Source organism: Larimichthys crocea, chromosome XIX (genome assembly GCF_000972845.2).
Source record: "Larimichthys crocea isolate SSNF chromosome XIX, L_crocea_2.0, whole genome shotgun sequence".
In the NCBI taxonomy this organism is placed as follows: Eukaryota; Metazoa; Chordata; class Actinopteri; family Sciaenidae; genus Larimichthys; species Larimichthys crocea.
In genome coordinates, this window is record NC_040029.1 from 331,708 (window position 1) to 350,393 (window position 18,686).

Consider the following 18,686-nt stretch of genomic DNA (forward strand, 5'->3'; position numbering starts at 1 on the left):
AGCGTCTTTAGCCTCGCAGAGCTTTAGTGTGGCTAAATGTTAACATTAGCATGCTAAGATGCTAATGGGGAACAGATATAGTGTTCACCATATTCACTGCATTAGTTTAGCATGTTAGCTTGCTAATTAGCTCAAAGCACTAGACTGTCTTTAGCCTCGCAGAGCTTTAGCATGGCTATAGGCACTGCTGTGTAAGCTACATGCTAACATGCTAATGCTCTGATGATTAGAAGATATAACGTCCATCAGGTTATGTTAGCTTGCTAATTGCTAAATGCTAACATTAGCATGCTAAGATGCTAATGGGGAACAGACATAATGCTTCAGATATAGTGTTTACCATATTCATTGCATTAGTTTAGCATGTTAGCTTGCTACTTAGCTCAAAGCACTAGAGTGCCTGTAGCCTCGCAGAGCTTTAGCATGGCTATAGGCATTGCTGTGTGAGCTAAATGCTAACAATAGCATGCTAAGATGCTAATGGGGAACAGACATAATGCTTCAGATATAGTGTTTAGTTTAGCATGTTAGCTTGCTAATTAGCTCAAAGCACAAGAGCGTCTTTAGCCTCGCAGAGCTTTAGCGTGGCTATAGATATTGCTGTGTGAGCTAAATGCCAACATACTAACAATGCTAATGCTCTGATGGTTAGAAGATATAATGTCCATCAGGTTATGTTAGCTTGCTAATTGCTAAATGCTAACATTAGCATGCTAAGATGCTAATGGGGAACAGATGCTTCAGATATAGTGTTTACCATATTCATTGCATCATTTTAGCACGTTAGCTTGCTAATTAGCTCAAAGCACAAGAGTGTCTTTAGTCTTGCGGAGCTTTAACATGGCTGTGTGAGCTAAATGCTAACATTAGCATGCTAAGATGCTCATAATACCAATGCAAAGATGCTAATAAGGAGCAAATATAGTGTTTACCATATTCATTGCATTAAAGCCTGTTAGCTCGCTAATTAGCTCAAAGCACAAGCGTGTCTTTAGCCTCTCAGAGCGTTAGCATGGCTATAGGCATTGCTATGTGAGCTAAATGCTAACATTAGCATGCTAAATTACTTGTGATACCAGTGCTAAGATCTGCAAGGTCAACAGATGTGGTGTTCACTGTGTTCGTTTAGCCTCGCAGAGCTTTAGCATAGCATTAGACAGTGCAGTGCTTAATGCTACCATGCTTGCAGTACTGATGCCAAGCTGCTGACGGTTAGTTAGGTTAGTTCAGCTTGCCGACTGATTTCTCTGCAAAGCAAACAGACGGCACTCTGCACGGCGATACCGGGCCTCCAGATGTTAAAGCGTTCAAGCCCGTGAACGTGGAACAGGATTGAAAAGGCTTCAAGCAATTAATCGCCACAATAACCTGTTTGTGGCAACTTCATGGTCATGGGTCCAACATGTAGAAACCCATCTGTGAAAGTGAACAACAGCTGCTGCAGCTTTTTAGCAACTCGTTGCCCATCGTCTGCTGTCTCGACTCAGAAAAATAGATTTTCCACCTTTGTCTTCCACCATTTCTGATCCTATTATTTAAGCTTTTACATATATTATGTTAAAAACCATCAGGTATGTTTATATTTTAAACATGAAGCACTGATTCTCACAGTGCGCTGCAATGCTTAGACATGAACGGATAACACACACCTGCACACACATCTTGTCTGACTTAAATGCCCTGTTCTCCACCCGCCTGTGCTGTCAGAGGTAATAAAACTAACTTACAACTGCTTTCCCCCGCCGCACAGTGAAAAGCTCGGCTCCTCCCAGCCTCTTAGCTTCTTCATTTAAATGTGCATTTTTGAAGAACAAGCGCTTCTCACATCTCGGAAAAGGATGTTGATGACTCGAGCACAAATCTCCATACATTTTCATGAGCGGGACGTGAACTATCCGAGTGATCTGTGAGGAAATAGCCAGCAGGTTTATGAAAATATAAATTGAAATTTTTTATTAGGGGTGCAGTGAATAAAATCTGAAGCGATAAATGAAATATTTCCTTTCAGCAGGGATATATCATATTGATGCAGTTGTTATTGTGCTGGGCTGAAGGCCATATTTAGACATTTGTGATTTTGAAAAACAGTTTTTTTGTGTGTGTGTGTGTGGAGGTCCTTACAATAAAGCTTTATGGATCCACATAAAACACAGTTCACTGTCATGGACAATGCCATTACATCTAAAAGGTTTGGAAGATAACGTGGAATGAAAACAAACTTTTTAAATGATGGGAAGCGTTTCAGCATTAAAGGGTCAGTTCACCCAAAAATTACAAAAATAAAAGCACAAGATGTTTTTAGATAATTATTAACCATGGTGAACCATTGCTGTAAGGACGATTCACAGTTAGTTCAAGCAACTACACGTTGGCGCTATAGCAATGCAACTTTCTCCAACAAGTGTCTGACGCTGGTAGAGATTGTTGATAATGAGGACAACGTTAATTGACTTCCAACGTTCCTATAAATACCCTCTAGCTCTCGTATTCGGCACCGGTCCAACAAACCATGTCTTTCTGTACAGGGTCCTGACAGGGTCCATCGTCCTACGACTTGAAGATTCCCAACAACAGACCAAAGAGTTCTCGCTTCACTCACAATCTCAGGCATTTAAATGGATCTTGTGGACGGTGTGGTTCTTTCTAGTGAAACAAGTTGAAGAGAATCGTCTCATTCTGCGTAATGAACTGGCTTTCTTTCACAGCAAAGACTTCTTTGGCTTCAGATTGCCCAGCAATAGTCTTGGATTTAGCCGTGAGATAGCAGTGAGATCAGTCCATCCCTCGTTGTGGTGGTACAATCAGTGGGTGAAATCTATGTACGTATCGAGAGACTGACCAAAACAACAATGAAAGCCCTTTATCGTGGTGGTTCGGCAAGTTGTCGGCAATACTGAAACATAAAAGGTTTAACCATACCATACATTCATGGGGCTGCGTTGGTGGGGTCATGTTGTTTAAGGTACAGCTTAGAAGATGGACACACAATGGTTTAGAAAACTCAGTTTTCTACCAGGAATGCATGCCATGTCAGTTCAGCACAGTAAGTCGTTTCCAATCTGAAACTCAAAAAATAAGACGCAATGGTCGCTGATCTCCTGTTTGATTGCCGACATCCTTACCAAACACTTTGAGGAAGAGCTCCCTCTCCTGAGATCCCGCCTTGTTGGTGGCCTTGCAGGTGTAGGTACCCCCGTCGCCCTGCCGGATGTTGCGGATGGTTAGCATGCTGCGCCCACCTTCCAGCCTGTTGAGAATGTACTGCTCCGACGGCTCCAGCTGCTGCATTTTCCTGCACGGATACAGAAGCACACACCGATGCAGATGAGCGTCGGGAGGAAAGTAAAAATACCGCAACCAACACCCAACTCTTTGCCTCACAGTTGAACCCAGCAAAGCTCAGACAGCAGAGCACCTTTGATGTTATACATGTATAATCTGAGCACTTCGGATGTCAACTGATCCCATAAAAGAGAGGCTAAGTGTGGAGAGCTTGACTTTGAAGCTATTTCTATCTACAGCACATAAACAAACAAGAACACGGCAACATTCTTTTTTTTTTTATAGAAACCCTTTTAAATATGATGAAAGTATTGTCTTACATAGACATAGTATCATTAAAATAAATATAGTTCAGCGAATCATTTGTAGCGTGTCATTGAAATTCTTCAAACGCTTCCGCTTTGCCATGCGGAAACATATCTCCTCCACATTTCTCCGTCAATGTTTGAGCTCACTCGTGTTGTTGTGTACACTCTGTTATGGACTGCGGCGCCTACTAAATGACTCCGGTGTGGTTTGGAGTGCAGTGCTGACTTAATGTCTTTCCTTATTGGACTCGGTGGGGAAATTAGTCAAGAAAAAAAAAAAAAAAGCAACAACTAAATTGATCCATGTCTATATTTAAGCTTCATAGGAGAAGCATAATGGTGTGAAGCGGGTTCACAACCCCACCCCACGCTCTCCGCTTGTTTATTTACTGCAGCCTAACCAGCCGTGTAATCTGTAAGGTTAAAGGGATCGCTGCTTTTGGGAGGAAGTTGAATTTTTTCTTGTGATTATGCAGATTTAGGTGAACTCACGGGTGCTTTTTGACGCCATCTGCACGCAGGCTGAAAAAGTATTAGATTAGCTCCATGAGCGGGATCAAGCACAATTTTAGATTGTTAACGAACACGTAAACAAAGTTATGATCTGACTTTCTTAAAGGATGTACAATGTGAAAGGGGTCACCAACAGAGAATTATAATCTGATTTTATGGAGTGTTTTAGCATCTTTTAGCGCTTTGTTTTGCCGGTGCACATAGTGGAGCTAAAAAGCCAGATATTTTAGATATTAGAGCTGGTGGAGACCAAAAATGGAGCAAAAAGAAGAGTGAATGTTGAAGTTATATTGACGAGTTGCCTCAGATCGAATGCTTAAAGTGTGTCTGCTTAAAGTTTAGCCATTAGAACATGATAGTATACATCAAGCGCATTGTTCAGCGATTTAGTAAAGTGCACACAGACAGATAAAGAAACGAAAAGTAAAAACGTGTGAAGTTCGAAGCAGAGGTTAGAGAAGATATCCTCAAATTGATCCGGTGTAAACAGAGAGTCCAGAGGTCAGAGATTCAGGCTTGAGAGATAAGTGGTTTGAACTCTTGGATCAGCTGAGAACATCCAGATAGACAAAATGAATAAGTAATGCTCTCTGCTCCCTTAACAGCTGCAATCTGTGTGTCTTTGAGCAAGGCACTTAACCTGAAGCCACTCCAGTGGTTGAACCGGGGCAGCTCTCAGGTGGGCGCCTGCGGCCGCGGGAATATAAAGTGGGAGTGAGAAGATCAGCAAAATAAAATCACTTCGGAATACCGAGAAAAAGCTCATCTGATGTTTACGTGTTACAGCTTTGATACCAATATTATCAGCTGCAATTCAGTATTAATCTGCCCAAACACTATTTTAGCTCTGATATATAAAGAAGAGGCATAAAACCACGTTCAATATGGATGATGATGCCCTCAATCTCAAACTGGCACTATGTTTTTTAACCTCATAAGCTATCGTGTAAATTGAATTCAAAAGAGATTTCGGAATAATACAAACCTTGAAATATATTTAGAGCCTTCCCTGTGGTCTCAGACTTTATAGTGCGTGGATGGAAAATAAAAACAATCTTATTATTTTGGGGATTTCAAACGAGCAGATTTCTAGACTCAGACACAAACGCTGTAATAGTGTGCAGTGAGGTCCGAGCGCCACCCTCACTGTACTGCAAGGCGGAGGATAATTGAAAGTCGACGGAGGAAACACCAAAGCCAAGTAATAATAACTGTGGCGAGCCAAAGAGGAAATGAAGAGAGGCCTCATCTTTGGAACGGACAGTGCAGGGCTGAATGTCATTACACTGACTGACTGCTGACAGGTAGTCCATTACCCAAAGATGCACAGAGGATGAGGCGAAGCCTTGCGCTGACAGGAAATGCAACTGGGGAGGCTGGAGGACGCTGGGAGGGATGACATCAAAAGGAAAACTAAATTGGGTTGTGATTGTTGTTTGCGCCTGAGCCGATTCTTTTGTTGTGATGTACGCATTTTAATTCTGTGGTCTTGGATTGAAGCGCACGGCTTATTGACCCGGGAAATGAAGGAGAATGCGGTGAAATGTTTGACAGTCGGTGGACACTGCAGAGCTTAAGATCGGCGCTGATGTATAGTTGAAGTCGTCTCCAAAGTAAGAGGCAACGCTCGGTGTTATGACACACTTACCTTGACTTAGAGTGAATAAAGATTTCTCTATGTCAAATTATCATGCCATCAGTGCTTGTTATTGCACCGACAGGCTCAGATTGTGTCTGAACTATGAGAAGGATCCCTGCAGAGACAGACCGTTACATTACAAAGTAAGCTTTCAGCAAACTCCACTGCCGAAAACAGTATTTTGCACTTTTATTGTGTGACTTTGGTGTTTTATCACCTTAGTTTGGATCTATCGTCGCACAATTGGCAACACATTGGCCAGTCGCAACCCACCGGACAGTGCTGATCTTTTGAGGGAATGGAGACCTGAGAGAGTCCAAAATGGAGAAAGCCATTGAACTTTACAGAAAGAAGCCATCAGGATTCCACGAAAGGGTGGACATGGTCTGCAACAATGCTTAGGTAGGTGGTAGGTATCAAGGAACCCAAGTTTTTCCATTAGAACATTGCCCAAAGCAGCACACTGACTCCGCTGGCTTGCCTTCCTGGTACCATGTGTTCATCAGAACAGGCCACCTTCTTGAATTGCTCCGTGGTCGAGTTCTGATGCCCGTGTGTCCATTGTTGGCACCTTCAGGAGTGGGCAGGGTCTAAGCAGCCCCAAACGCAACAAACTTTGTCGCAGAACCAGCATGAACTTCTTCAGTAATTTGAGCTACAGTAACACATCTGTTGGAGTAGCATTTGCTCCCACAACCCATCAGTGAGTCTTGGCCGCCAATGACCTTGTTGTGGTCCCGGTTTTTGCCAGGAACGCTGCACAAGAACTGCAATTTTGATGATCTGACCCAGTCGTCTTGCCATGATAATTTGGACCTTATCAAAGCTGCTCAAATCCTTTTGATTGCCCAAATTTTCAAGATGTTCACTTATACTGCCTAATATGTCGCACCCAGTGACAGGTCCTGAGATAATCAGTGTCATTTACGTCACCTTCACCAGTAGTTTGCAAGCTAGCCTTGTGGGTAGTCTTCAAGCTTCTAAAACGTCATATTTCTACATTAATATCGCTGCAGAACTTTAAAAAAAATATCCTAATTGGCCATTTAGCCATTTTAGAAGACTAATCTCAGTGTCAACACAGAACTTTGAATCCTCTTTCACCCGAAATCTGGTTAGATGCATAAATGAGCAGGCACAATCATTTTCCTCACATGGACAGGTTTCTCATTTCAATTGCCTTTTGTAATTACCACTCCAAACATAACTCAATTTGGTATTATGATACAGAAAAGAGACAATGAATGGAATAATTAACCAGGAACAAAGCTGTCACATGGATAGTCTCAGAAAGAAAGTAAAAGTTAATCAATACAGTCCTCGCCCCCCTTCACTGTGGTATTTGCTGCATCTTATTATGCCTGCTGCTAAATCATTAAAATCTAATTTTCCTGCTTTTCTCTGTTGCCGAAATACAAGGTAACACACCCAGGAGTAAATATAATTCCTGCTGGAGACCAGAGAGCAAGATGAATGAGACGTACAAAGTTTAGCTTGTTTCCAGCTGTGAAGTGTTTTCTCATTTATTTTGTCCTCCGCATAGTGATGCACGTCCCTCCTTCTTAGTTTCAGATGCTTCTCATTATGTACACAACCGATGAGTATTTCACAGTATACTGTAACATGACCTTTTCCAACATCGCTTAATTAATATGCTCTTTTATAATTTCTTATGTAGGATTGCCATTATTTTGTTATGGAAATAATAAACCTGTATGCTAAGCATATGTCAGAGAGATTAGATACTAATAAGCAATAAAAGTCTGTGAAGCCGTGCAGCATTTTCTGTTGATTGATTTCTGGATGTTTAATCGTATTTAAAGCGAGCAGAAATGAGTAATTGAAAGTAAATGTTTATTTAACTTTAGTCACAGATCTTGTTGCGAATATATCTGTGTGCAAATCTGCATTAATGCCACAATATTAGTAGGCAAAAACTCATTTTTCTGCATACTTCTTTAATTAACTGCCTCTGGTTTACACCGGTGTCACAAGTTTTCAACAATTATCCAACAAAGACTGAAAAGATCAGACAGAAAATAATAACTTTAACGTCTTGGTGTTTAAGACTTCACATTTAAATGTTGCTATGTGTCATTATGTTCACATTTAGGGCTATATTTAAGTGTTAGTTAGTTAGCAATATTGACATTTTAAGGTCAATGCTGCCATATCTTGCATGTTTTCACTCCCTCATTACAAAACAAATTTACCTACAACCAATTTTTCAAAGCGTACTCGGATGTTTGCCTACAGTTCCTTCAGGGCAGCCATTGATTTCCATTCATATCAGCCACGGCATGAAAAACAACCTGAGGCGGGTTATACATCACAGTTAAAAGAAGGTCCGATGCCTCTTGTCTAAGTTTTATCATTGTTGCATAATAAAGCAGTCGTGGCTGCAAACTTACATTATCATGCAAGCGATAATGTAACTTAGAAAAATATGTGACTGTCTTAATCTTTGCTGTGATGGATTACTTCAGGAAAAGTTTGAAGTGGTGAAATTAATAGTTGCCTAGAAGGAAGGAAGTGCACGTTGGAAAATCGAAAACGCTACAGTATGCTTTACAGTCAGCAGTAATGTAAGATATAATTGATCTGTACTAAATGGGCTAAAAAAAAATACAGCAACATTGCTATGGGCCATTAAGATGAATTAACTAGAAGACGAAACCATTCTAGGGGAAAACGGTGTGACCTTCACTGGAATGTCAATAAAGTGTGCTCAGGTGCAAATAGCTTGTCACTACGGCCTGCCTGAGTGTGTGCAAGCTAATTACTGGATGTCGAGCTGTAGGGTGGGTGGTGTTGGTGGTGGTTCGGTGTCAAACGCTCTTCAGGTGCGGAGTTTTCACACTGTTGCTACGTGGCATGCAATATTATCCTGCGGTTGCTCAGGACAATTTGCGAGGGCGGGATGCAAACCTCAGTTAGAGCCGTGAATTAGAATATCCACTTGATCTGGAACCAAAACATTACAACTGTATGCACAGTACGTGGGCTGTTTGCAAGGAAATATTTACACATATAAGGACGGAAATAATAATGAATACATTTGTAAGTGGGAGGGCGCAGACCTCCGGCAAGGTCCTCTGCCCTCCTCCCTCTGCTGAGGTTGGTTTGGAGCTGAGTGTACACATTTTAAAATATGAGACAAACAATGATAATGAGACTGCCCGTGTGCCGGTAATATTTTTATTTTGCAGATCTGCATTAGTCACAGGTCGAAAAATGCATAATTAATCTGGATAAAAACTCATTCCTGGTTGCTTATTTCTCACATACCTGCTGCATTTGTTTCTACAGAGATGTTTGAGGAGGCGGTTATGTTTTTCATTTAACTTCACCAGATTGTTTATATAGAGGCAAATCATAACAGAAGTTACCTCATGACTTTTTCTATGCAGTGCAGGTCTAGACCATACTTTTTAGAACATTATTAACAGAGACTCAACAATTCCCAAACAAGCACTTGGCAACTGTGGCAAGGAAAGACTTCCTTTAAAGTGGCAGAAACGTTGAGCAGAACCCATTTCATATGTTTTTCCTTGGCCCATGCTACACCCTTTCACTACGTTACATGAAAATTGGGCCAGTAGTTTGTCTGTAATCCCGTTGACAGACGAACCTACAAGCAGCGCCGAAAACATAATCTTCTTGGCGAGGTTACATAATCGGTAGGAGCACTTATGTTCAGTTTGTTCTAGTATCTGTTTTTCGTGGCTTGTGTTCAACTCTTCGTTCAGCTCTTAATGCTACGGCATACAATATTTAAGCCAGTGTTGTGCTTCCCAGCTTTGCGAAGATGCTTTCATGTTTCAAGAAATTGTTTTACCAGTTTAGTGTGGAAGGATTTGACTGACCTGGCCACAGGGTCCTGACCTCAACCAACACTTTTAGAATAAATTGGAACACCAATACAAGGGAGGCCTTTTCGCCAAACATCAACGTCAAAAGAGCAAAATCCTGTGGAAAGGTTATATTTGATGCCCACTTCTTCCTTTGAGGGCCCACTAGTTTTCAAAGTCTTATATTTCTCTGTCCAATATCCCTCTGAGCTGGATGTCAGAGATCAACCCAAGGTATTAAGGAAGTAGAAGGTACCTGTGCCATGTGACCACAGGGTCAGGAGATCCAGACGTGATGCAAGTAAAGGTGACCGACTCCTGGTAGTCGGCTGTGGCGTTGAAGGACTGCTGGGCCACTGACAACACCGGAGGGACTGCAGACATAAAAGCAGAGCAGAGAATAATACAATCAGAGAGGAGTGCTGCCATCAGAGTTAATAGTTTGAATCCCTAAAAGCCAAAATCTGACTATATTCTAAAAGAAATTTCAGCCTTTGTGAAGGCACATAATGAAGGCTAACAGTTTCAAATGGATTAAATTGGCCTTGCGAGTGGCCTGTAGGCACTCACTGAAAATGCTACTTCTGTTGGTAATCCTGAGGGGATTTCGACTAACCCTCTGACCCAGCTTTTGGTTAGAAAACACAAATGAGAAGCCTTTGCCATAATACTGTTGTCTGATTCAGAAACGCTCAGCTAAATCCAAAAAAAAAAAAACAACGGCGAAGAACAACAAGAAAATGTGTTCCAACATCAGAAACAATGAGAAGAAACGGTGCTTATTCGTGTGTGGATAAACCAAACAACCTCTGTCAAGTGCTTGAGCTCCAGCCAACCATTGTCCATCTTGTCAGACTAATTTCTGCAGAGTCCAAATTAGAAGAGCTTGCCTGATGTGATTTTAAGGTTAGCTTTTGAAAGATGTGCAAGTACCAACTAAGAATGCTTGGTTATGACTACCAATGAAGAAAATTGAAGCAAACAAAGAAGGATGTCCTTTTTTTGAAATCCCTATATTGTTCCACCTGCATTTTGTGATAATGTTGAATATTTGTGGTTGTAAATTGGTCTAAACATGAACACACAGCACACAGATTTGCTAATCTCCTGCAAACAGCTGGATAGATACAGAACAGACTTGATGTCTTTATCAAGAGTATATGTTGAACGCTGTCAGGAACACGTACTGTGTCCCTGCCATCATCTCGTCATTCAGTAAAAGGAAAGTCTTTTCTCCATTTGCTTTTTCCGTGACAGGAGAATGACAGCTTTATGGCACGGGCATGTTTATCAAGCTGGTAAGTCCATTTCTCAAGCCTGTGCTTGCACTGTATTTCTACTCCCACTATGACTGCTCTGCTGTGGCTCTGCAATCTCAGGCCACGATAAAGCATGTTTGGAGCAGCTTACTGTGGCTCTGGAGTGTTTACGCCTTCAGTTTGCTTCCGTTGGGTAGGTGAGAACAGCGATACTAGAAAAACAGGGCGAGCGTCAAATGAATGCACCACCTGAAGTGACTGTCACTGAGCCGTGAGCCAGCAGTTGTTTTGACAGAGTAGCAGAAATAGTAGTTTCCACTACATTTCTAACGAAAGGGAGAAAATTCTTGAGATGTTTATATCACAAGTGTGTTCGTGAAGTGTTGCTCCACCATGAGCTTCTCAGACGTTTTTCAAGTGTGTTGAACTCTACTGGAGGGATGAAAAGTGTTCTTCCAAAAGATATTCTACATAGACCCTCACTTAACCTACGAAACTCCCCCTAGATCCTCCTAAAGGAACTCTAGGACCTTCTTGCTGACCACTAGATCCCATTAATGACCAATTGAATCTCCTAAAAAACAACAAGAACCTACTAAAGGACCATTACATCCTCCTTGAAGGATTATAAGTTGCTGCTAAAACCTCCTAGGGTACCCTAGAACCTCATGAATAATCACTATAACCTCCTAAAGGAACTCTAGGATCTCCTTGCTGACCCCTTGATCCACTTAATGACCAATAGAACCACCTAAAGAACCATGAGAACCTATGAAATGGCCATTAAATCCTCCTTAAAGGATAAAACATTATCAGTTGCTGCTAAAACCTCCAAAGGTACCCTAGAACTTTACAAAGAATCACTCAAACCTACTAAAGTCCCCCTAGAACAACCATGAGAACCTATGAAATGGCCATTAGATCCTCCTTAAAGAATAGAACATTATCAGTTGCTGCTAAAACCTCCTAGGGTACCCTAGAACCTCATGAATAATGACTATAACCTCCTAAAGGAACTCTAGGATCTCCTTGCTGACCCCTTGATCCCCTTAATGACCAATAGAACCACCTAAAGAACCATGAGAACCTATGAAATGGCCATTAGATCCTCCTTAAAGAATAGAACATTATCAGTTGCTGCTAAAACCTTTGAGGATACCCTAGAACCTCATGAATAATAACCAAAACCAGAGCCAGAACTCTAGGACCTCTTCACTGACCACTATCCCCTTAATGACCACAATAACCTCCTAAAGAAGTTCTTAAACCTTCTCAGTGACCACAACAACCTTAGAAAGGATGCGTTGAACTTTCTTAGTTACAAAAAGGATTCAAGGTACCTCCTGGACGATTCCTTAAACCTCAATATTCACTGCATGAAAATACTTTTATCACAGTGATGCCCAAAATTTAGGATCTCTGGCTGTAGATAGTCTGGCTGCATCTTATATTTCTTGTCATCTTTCTACTGTCAAAATCCCAAAGAATGCATTACAACTCGGATGCAACTGGACCAACCAGGTGAAGACTTTGACCAGGTTTTGCCACATTCTTAATATATCTCCTCCTCTTCCTACAGAAGACCCCTCTTGCTTGGCTCAGGAAAAATAAGTACAGCCTATAAAATACTATCAGTTAGTCCACCAGCTCCACCTACTTAATTTGCATAATGAGATTGGATTACTATGTGGACAGAATCGAGATAATGAGAGCCAGGTGTAAATGCAGAAGCCTGTGATTAGATGTTATTATCCAGATAACGTATCCAGACACTGATAATCTGAGCACCAAGTGTAAATTAGGTTTAAATGTACAGATAGTGTGTAATGTAATGTCACAAGACAAGGTTTGAGCATTTACTGTAACTTCTGGTTTTAACCAAAGCCAAAGCTCTCGTTGTTGTAAAATACTTCAGGTGTTTCATCCATCCGGGACGAAAATCAACACAAGCCCACACAAACAGCATGATAATGAAGAGAAATCCGAGCACATCTTGTTTTGTTGCCTGAAAAAAGATGGCCATTCCCACCCCGCGAATGAAATCCTGCTCAACAGATGTTTGCTCTCGAGTTAAATATGTGTTAATGTTAACTGGCAGCTGCACAGAGATATTATTTCAGCACCATTTCTTTCCCTCTGATCAAAAAAAAAAGGGGGGTTGAAAGGCATTAAAGGTTTCACTTTCCGTGAAACACTGAACGCTGTAAACGGAGCTCGCTTTGGTGTGGGAGTTAGCGAGAGTTAATGAATTGAATTTGTCCTCCATGTGTGTCACCTTAAGTCTGCACGAGGCTCTGTGGAAAGATGAAAATTAAATATGATATGTGGCTTAAAAATCTCATTTAAAAAAAGACGCCCTGATGAAACACACTTGTAAAACCTGCTGGAGGAAAAAACAAACAAAAAAAACATACTTGGGATAATGAATGGGGAATTCTAATCAAAACAAAGCATCATCGCGGATACCTAATGAACCAAACACAACAGTGTCTTTCTTAAAAGATCAATTACACTAACAACACTGGTGTGTATCACCGTGCAAGTGAAAAACTCTTCAGGGTACATCTAAACTCCAGTGTCTGATCTATTTCCTGTCTCACAGCATCTATTTATCATTCAGTTATGGCCGTCCATTGCTGTTTTGGTCTGTAAATCCACACACAGGAAACACAGGTCGCACTTATCAAGGTGCAGGAAGCTTTTCCAGCAATAATCAGACAATATGAATCCTTTCCAATAGCCCTGACTCAGGCGAGTGAGAGGAGCCAGCGTCTGCCTTGACATGATAACCATTGATTTCCACGCCAATAGATCTCCATTCTCCGGCGTCCATCTCTTCCTATGCAATACACTCCCCATACCAGTGCAGCCCTGTTAATGAGACACAGCAGGAACACTTCAAAAGAGCGAATCAGCAACGGGGTCCAAGAAGAATGTGGCAAGCTTTACGATATCTCCATGTATTAGTCATATTCTTGAAGCTTCAGAGGCTCTGTGGAGATAGCGTGAGGTTCGTGAACGTCCACTGCAATCTTATGGAAATGCATTCTTGAGGAGCTAGAGGACTTTGTTTCTGCTAATTCTAACGGGCTTCAATGAAGGGAGGATCAACCGGTGTTTAGAAATGTTCTTTGTAAATGTTTCGAGACCTTTGCTTTGAGCGCTTACTTGGGATTTGTTTTGCCTCCTAGATTAGCGCGCGCACTAAAATCAAAGCAGGCCTGATTCATAATTGGGAATGTAATGTAACAGAGAAGACTGTATTTATATTCTCCCCTTGAACACCCGGCGATTATGATTGATGTCACCGCAAAACAATTTAAGAAATCTTGAAGGACACAGGCGGTAGTTTTCACTGACAGCTGAAAAGGGGAAAATTACGGGTCTAGTCTGTGAGTGAGTGAACCAACAATTAAGTGGATGTGCTTAGGAAGGAAACAGGGAGAAATCAGGAAGTTATTTCACCATCAGTTGCCATAGAAACAAACCGTGCCACTACAGTGGCTTGTGGGTCATCAAAATGGGAGAGCAGAGAGATGTTTGATGCTAATGAAGTGAAAAGATTAGGCTCCATTAGAGGGAACAAAATGGAAAAAAGTTGGCATATGCTAGTCAGAGATATGAGTTAGCCTCTCTAATGATCGGCCCAAAGTGATTTGAATTAAAGCTGCAGTCCAACCAGTGATGGTAGAAAGAATGGACAGAGCATGAGTGACGTCACCCACAAGCCAAAAATAAAGCTGGATGACGCCTGGTTGCTCAAACAAGCCGCCCACCTGTCAATCAAAGCGTCCACGCTCTTAATCCTGCATAACTTTAAGCCTTAATATAATGTGAACAGGTGAGTTGTATATAAATTCACCCTCAGTACAGTTGTCATGAACGGGGAAATTAGCTACAGAGACCAAAACTGTTTTTTGTACCAGGCTGTAAACATGTTTATTTCTGCTGTGAAACATGGGGACTTATGGAGACTGACTCACTTCTGGAGCCTCAAGTGGACGATTGAGGAACTGCAGTTTTTGGCATTTCCTATCCATGGAGGTTGAGTTTATTTTGGGAAATAAGCGCTTATTTGTTTGCCTTTCACGCCTGTACTGTTGGAGCCAGAAAGCTGGTTGGTGGTTATCTTAGCTTAGCATAAAACTGATTAAAACTTTATGCCTTTGTTTAATTTGTCCAAACAATTCTCAAATACAAAGTTGTTATGTTATTATGTCTTATAGCGCTTACAGATAATGATGAAATGGATGGATTCTCATCTGTTGGGCATATTTCCTTAAATAAAAGTTCCTCATTCCTTAGTAAGCCGTGTTGGTGAGGTTTATGGGATTTATGTCTGCCCGTGTTGACATGTATGACTCTATCTGACGCAGAGGGATAAAACATTTGTTTGTCTACCTGCAGTACGTCTTACTTCATGAGACTCCCCTCAGTGTTCGGGGATGAAAGATTACGGCATGTCACGACGGGAAGGACAATGTCCGTGATAAACTGAGCTGACGGGAAGGTAGAGGAGGGAATATGTCAAAGCGTATTCACACAGAGAGTAAATCACATTGGAAAATATCCAATCATGTCCATTAATGATTGGGAACTGATTTCCAGATTTAGATTTATATAAGCTAATTCCCTCATCGCTGTGTTTCCTTACACTGAATAAAAGGCTGACACCTAACTTTTGAGTTCACTCCGCACTCTTCTACACGCTGACTTGTTTTGCCCTCAGGTTGATTAGCCATTCAGTGGGTGGCCCTCTTCCTCGATACGCCATCATCCTCATCTACGGACTGCTTTGATGATACACTGGAGGCTGGGAGCTGCAGCGGGTCAGCAGTGTTTCATTCACTGCATGCTTATGGGCAAGACACCACTCTTTTATCAACTGACCCATGAATATTTATGACTTCACATGGGGAGAGAGAGAGAGAAAAAAGTATACAGTAAGCTATTTCAGCCTGTCGTTCAGACAAAATATTGTTCTGCACGGCTGGTTAAAGAAATGTCTGTTAACACAATGCTGAAGCAGTCAGAACTGACACTTCTTCTGACATGCTTTGACAGAAGAACAGCGTGGCGTATCGCCGCTACAAGCCGTGTATAACTCTGCCCAACTCAGAGATGGTGATCAAGTCCAATTGTAGTTTACAATAAAGATTATCAACAGCCGGTAATTGGACGTGCGGTAACCAAGTTTGACTGAACAAACATGACGACTGAAGAGGTAATCTTTCACCTTTATGAATGCATAACTTTAATTAGTTCTCAAGGCTAGAAATATATACATACATGCTGTTTTCTTTTTGAGTTATTGAGAGCTTTGATCATTAAAAAGTGTGGCGCCTCTTGAACTCTGAAAACTTTCCTAATTGTCTTCCCTTTCGGTGACAGCATCGTTCAATAAGACGTCTGCTAATTGAGTCGTTAAAAGAAAGTTGGCGAAGTGCCTTGAGGTTGACCTGAGGGCTTCTTGAGCCCTTCTCAGATATGGAATATTTAACAGTGCTGGCTTCATCTCTCTGTTAAATTAAGGACAGTTTGTCATTCAGACGTAGGTATCTATTAGAAGAAACACAAACACCTAAGACGGACGATACATATTTAATCAAGAAGTTTAAGCAAGTGCCTCAAAACAACCTGAGTTTACAGTCAAGTAACAAAGCCCCCATGTGGCCATAGTTACCATGACCAAATGGCAACCTCTGTGGCTGTGAAATCAGTCTCCACAAGTCCCAATGTTAAAATGCCCAACTTTACAGCCTGGTACAAAAAGCAGTTTTGGTCTCTAGGGCTGATTTCCCTGTTCATGACAACTGTACAGATGCTAAATCTGTATATAAGTAGGTCAACATCAATCAGATGATACTGCAGCTATTCAAAAATATAAAAGTTTCTCAAGGTTTTGTACATATTTGTGTCTAAACTACCAAATCTACCAGCTATCAGGGATATGGATGGATGGATGGATGGATGGATGGATGGATGGATGGATGGATGGATGGATGGATGGATGGATGGATAGATAGATAGATAGATAGATAGATAGATAGATAGATAGATAGATGCGCCCATGGCCTTTACAACAGCTCTTCAGGAACCTGTCATGGATACTACGTCCATGTTTTATTCGGTCTATGATTTTGACGGGCGGAGGTAAACACTGGACTGCACGACCAAGATCATCACCTAACATTAACCACGTTTCTATTGTTGTAACCATGACGATGAGGCTGCTATATAACCTATTTCTATTGTTGTAACCATGACGATGAGGCTGCTATATAACCTATTTTAACGAACCGTAATCACCACAAACCTTCCTTAAAACCTACCCACGCCAACAGTATTTTGTCGTTTTTTTTTTGTCATAGCTGTTATAAGTTGGTGTCTTGGGGACAATAGAAGTCGCGCAAGGTCACGAGATGATTAATGGATGGCAGCAAAAAAAAAAAAAAGTGGGGGGTCACAAGAACACACTGCCCTCGTCTTAGCAGTCACAAGGCAAAAGAAAAGTTGAGAAGCATTGTTCTGAGTGATCACAAGTAAAATTGGGCGCCCGAGGCAGTAAATAGTACGATGTGACAGCGTAAGAAGCAGTCCAGGGTTATTTGTATCTCCCTCTCTGTTGGCTGCCGCGGCTTCTATGTGGAAGAATCGATGTCCACCCTGACGCCGGCACAAAAGAGGAGCTTTAAGTGCTGAATACTGAACCTCAGGAGAGGAGATGGAGCCAGAAGATGCCCTGTAGCTGCATCCTTTTAGTCCTCATCCTTTTCTTCCTCACCCTTCCTCCTGGGGTCTTCAGACAGAGAAAGATCGGGTGTTTCTTTATCAGCTTGTTTATCCTTCACCTCAATGCTATATCCCCCCAGGTACCGCAACACAGAGCAGTTCACTGTCCACAGCTGATTGATAAAACACGTAGCGCAGTCTGTTGCACTCATTGACATATCTGAGCCTCCTAGCAATCTACTCCATCTCTATCTGCTTGTGTTCAGCGCCTCGGTGCTGTTCAACCAGGCTGGGTTGTTGTCGATACTGTATATTCTCCCCTAACTCCGGTGGCTTCTGTTCTCTTTTGGAAATTCTCTGCTACGATGGCTTTTCTTGCTGCACCCTGCCCTCATGATTGCAACCAACAGGAGGTGAATAACCAACCCGATTCTCCAAGTAAGAAAAGACTTACAGCAATGTTTACCAAAGGGGTTGCTTGGGTGAGTCAGCATAGGTGCAGCATGGCTTTCCTGAACACCACAGGCCTCTTTGCACTGAAAATAGCTTCCCACAGACTCTGTAGATGCTTGAGACCAATAGAGGCTGCCTTGTACAACAAGCAAACAACTGAATGAATGATCCACAACCTCGCTCTCACCCAACTTGTGCTTCACACGTCGACAAAAATGTGCAGAAAAGAAGAGTGGCAGGTTTCGGTTGAAGTCTGAGCATTACCCAGAGGAGCTGAGCGGATGAAAAAACATATTCTCGCTTTCTACTGACAGAAGTGAACAGCTCATATTTGCCTGTCCCATGGAAGCAGGTGGCATTTAAGTAGGTGGCTGTCAGACCTGCTCTCGTTTTACGCCAGGAGCTAAAAGTTTCTCCAGACCACACGACGACTGCCGACCTTGGAGCAAATGTTTGAAATTGTAGGACAGTAAACGCACAAAAACAGTAGTACATCTTTGACTCTGACATGTCAACGAAATGAAACACGGGGCTTTATTCAGTGTTCAGGCTTCTGAAAATGAGTGTATTTATAAATAAATAATGCCTAATTTGCATATGAAGCATACAAAATAGAAAGTTTATGATGCTAGAAACAACTGTCTTACTG

General features: G+C 41.7%; 1 protein-coding gene across 4 annotated transcripts in view; it reads right to left on the minus strand.

The window, feature by feature from the left end:
• The window catches only part of ncam2 (neural cell adhesion molecule 2), a 277,334-nt gene that overhangs the window by 54,307 nt on the left and 204,341 nt on the right, over nucleotides 1-18,686 (minus strand). For all 4 annotated transcript variants that reach the window (XM_027291621.1, XM_027291620.1, XM_027291622.1 and 1 more), the window contains exons 6-7: nucleotides 9,850-9,967; nucleotides 3,123-3,292 (exon numbers count right to left, since the gene is read on the minus strand). In XM_027291621.1, the coding sequence (XP_027147422.1) occupies nucleotides 3,123-3,292; nucleotides 9,850-9,967 (288 nt within the window). The remainder of the gene's footprint in view (nucleotides 1-3,122; nucleotides 3,293-9,849; nucleotides 9,968-18,686) is intronic.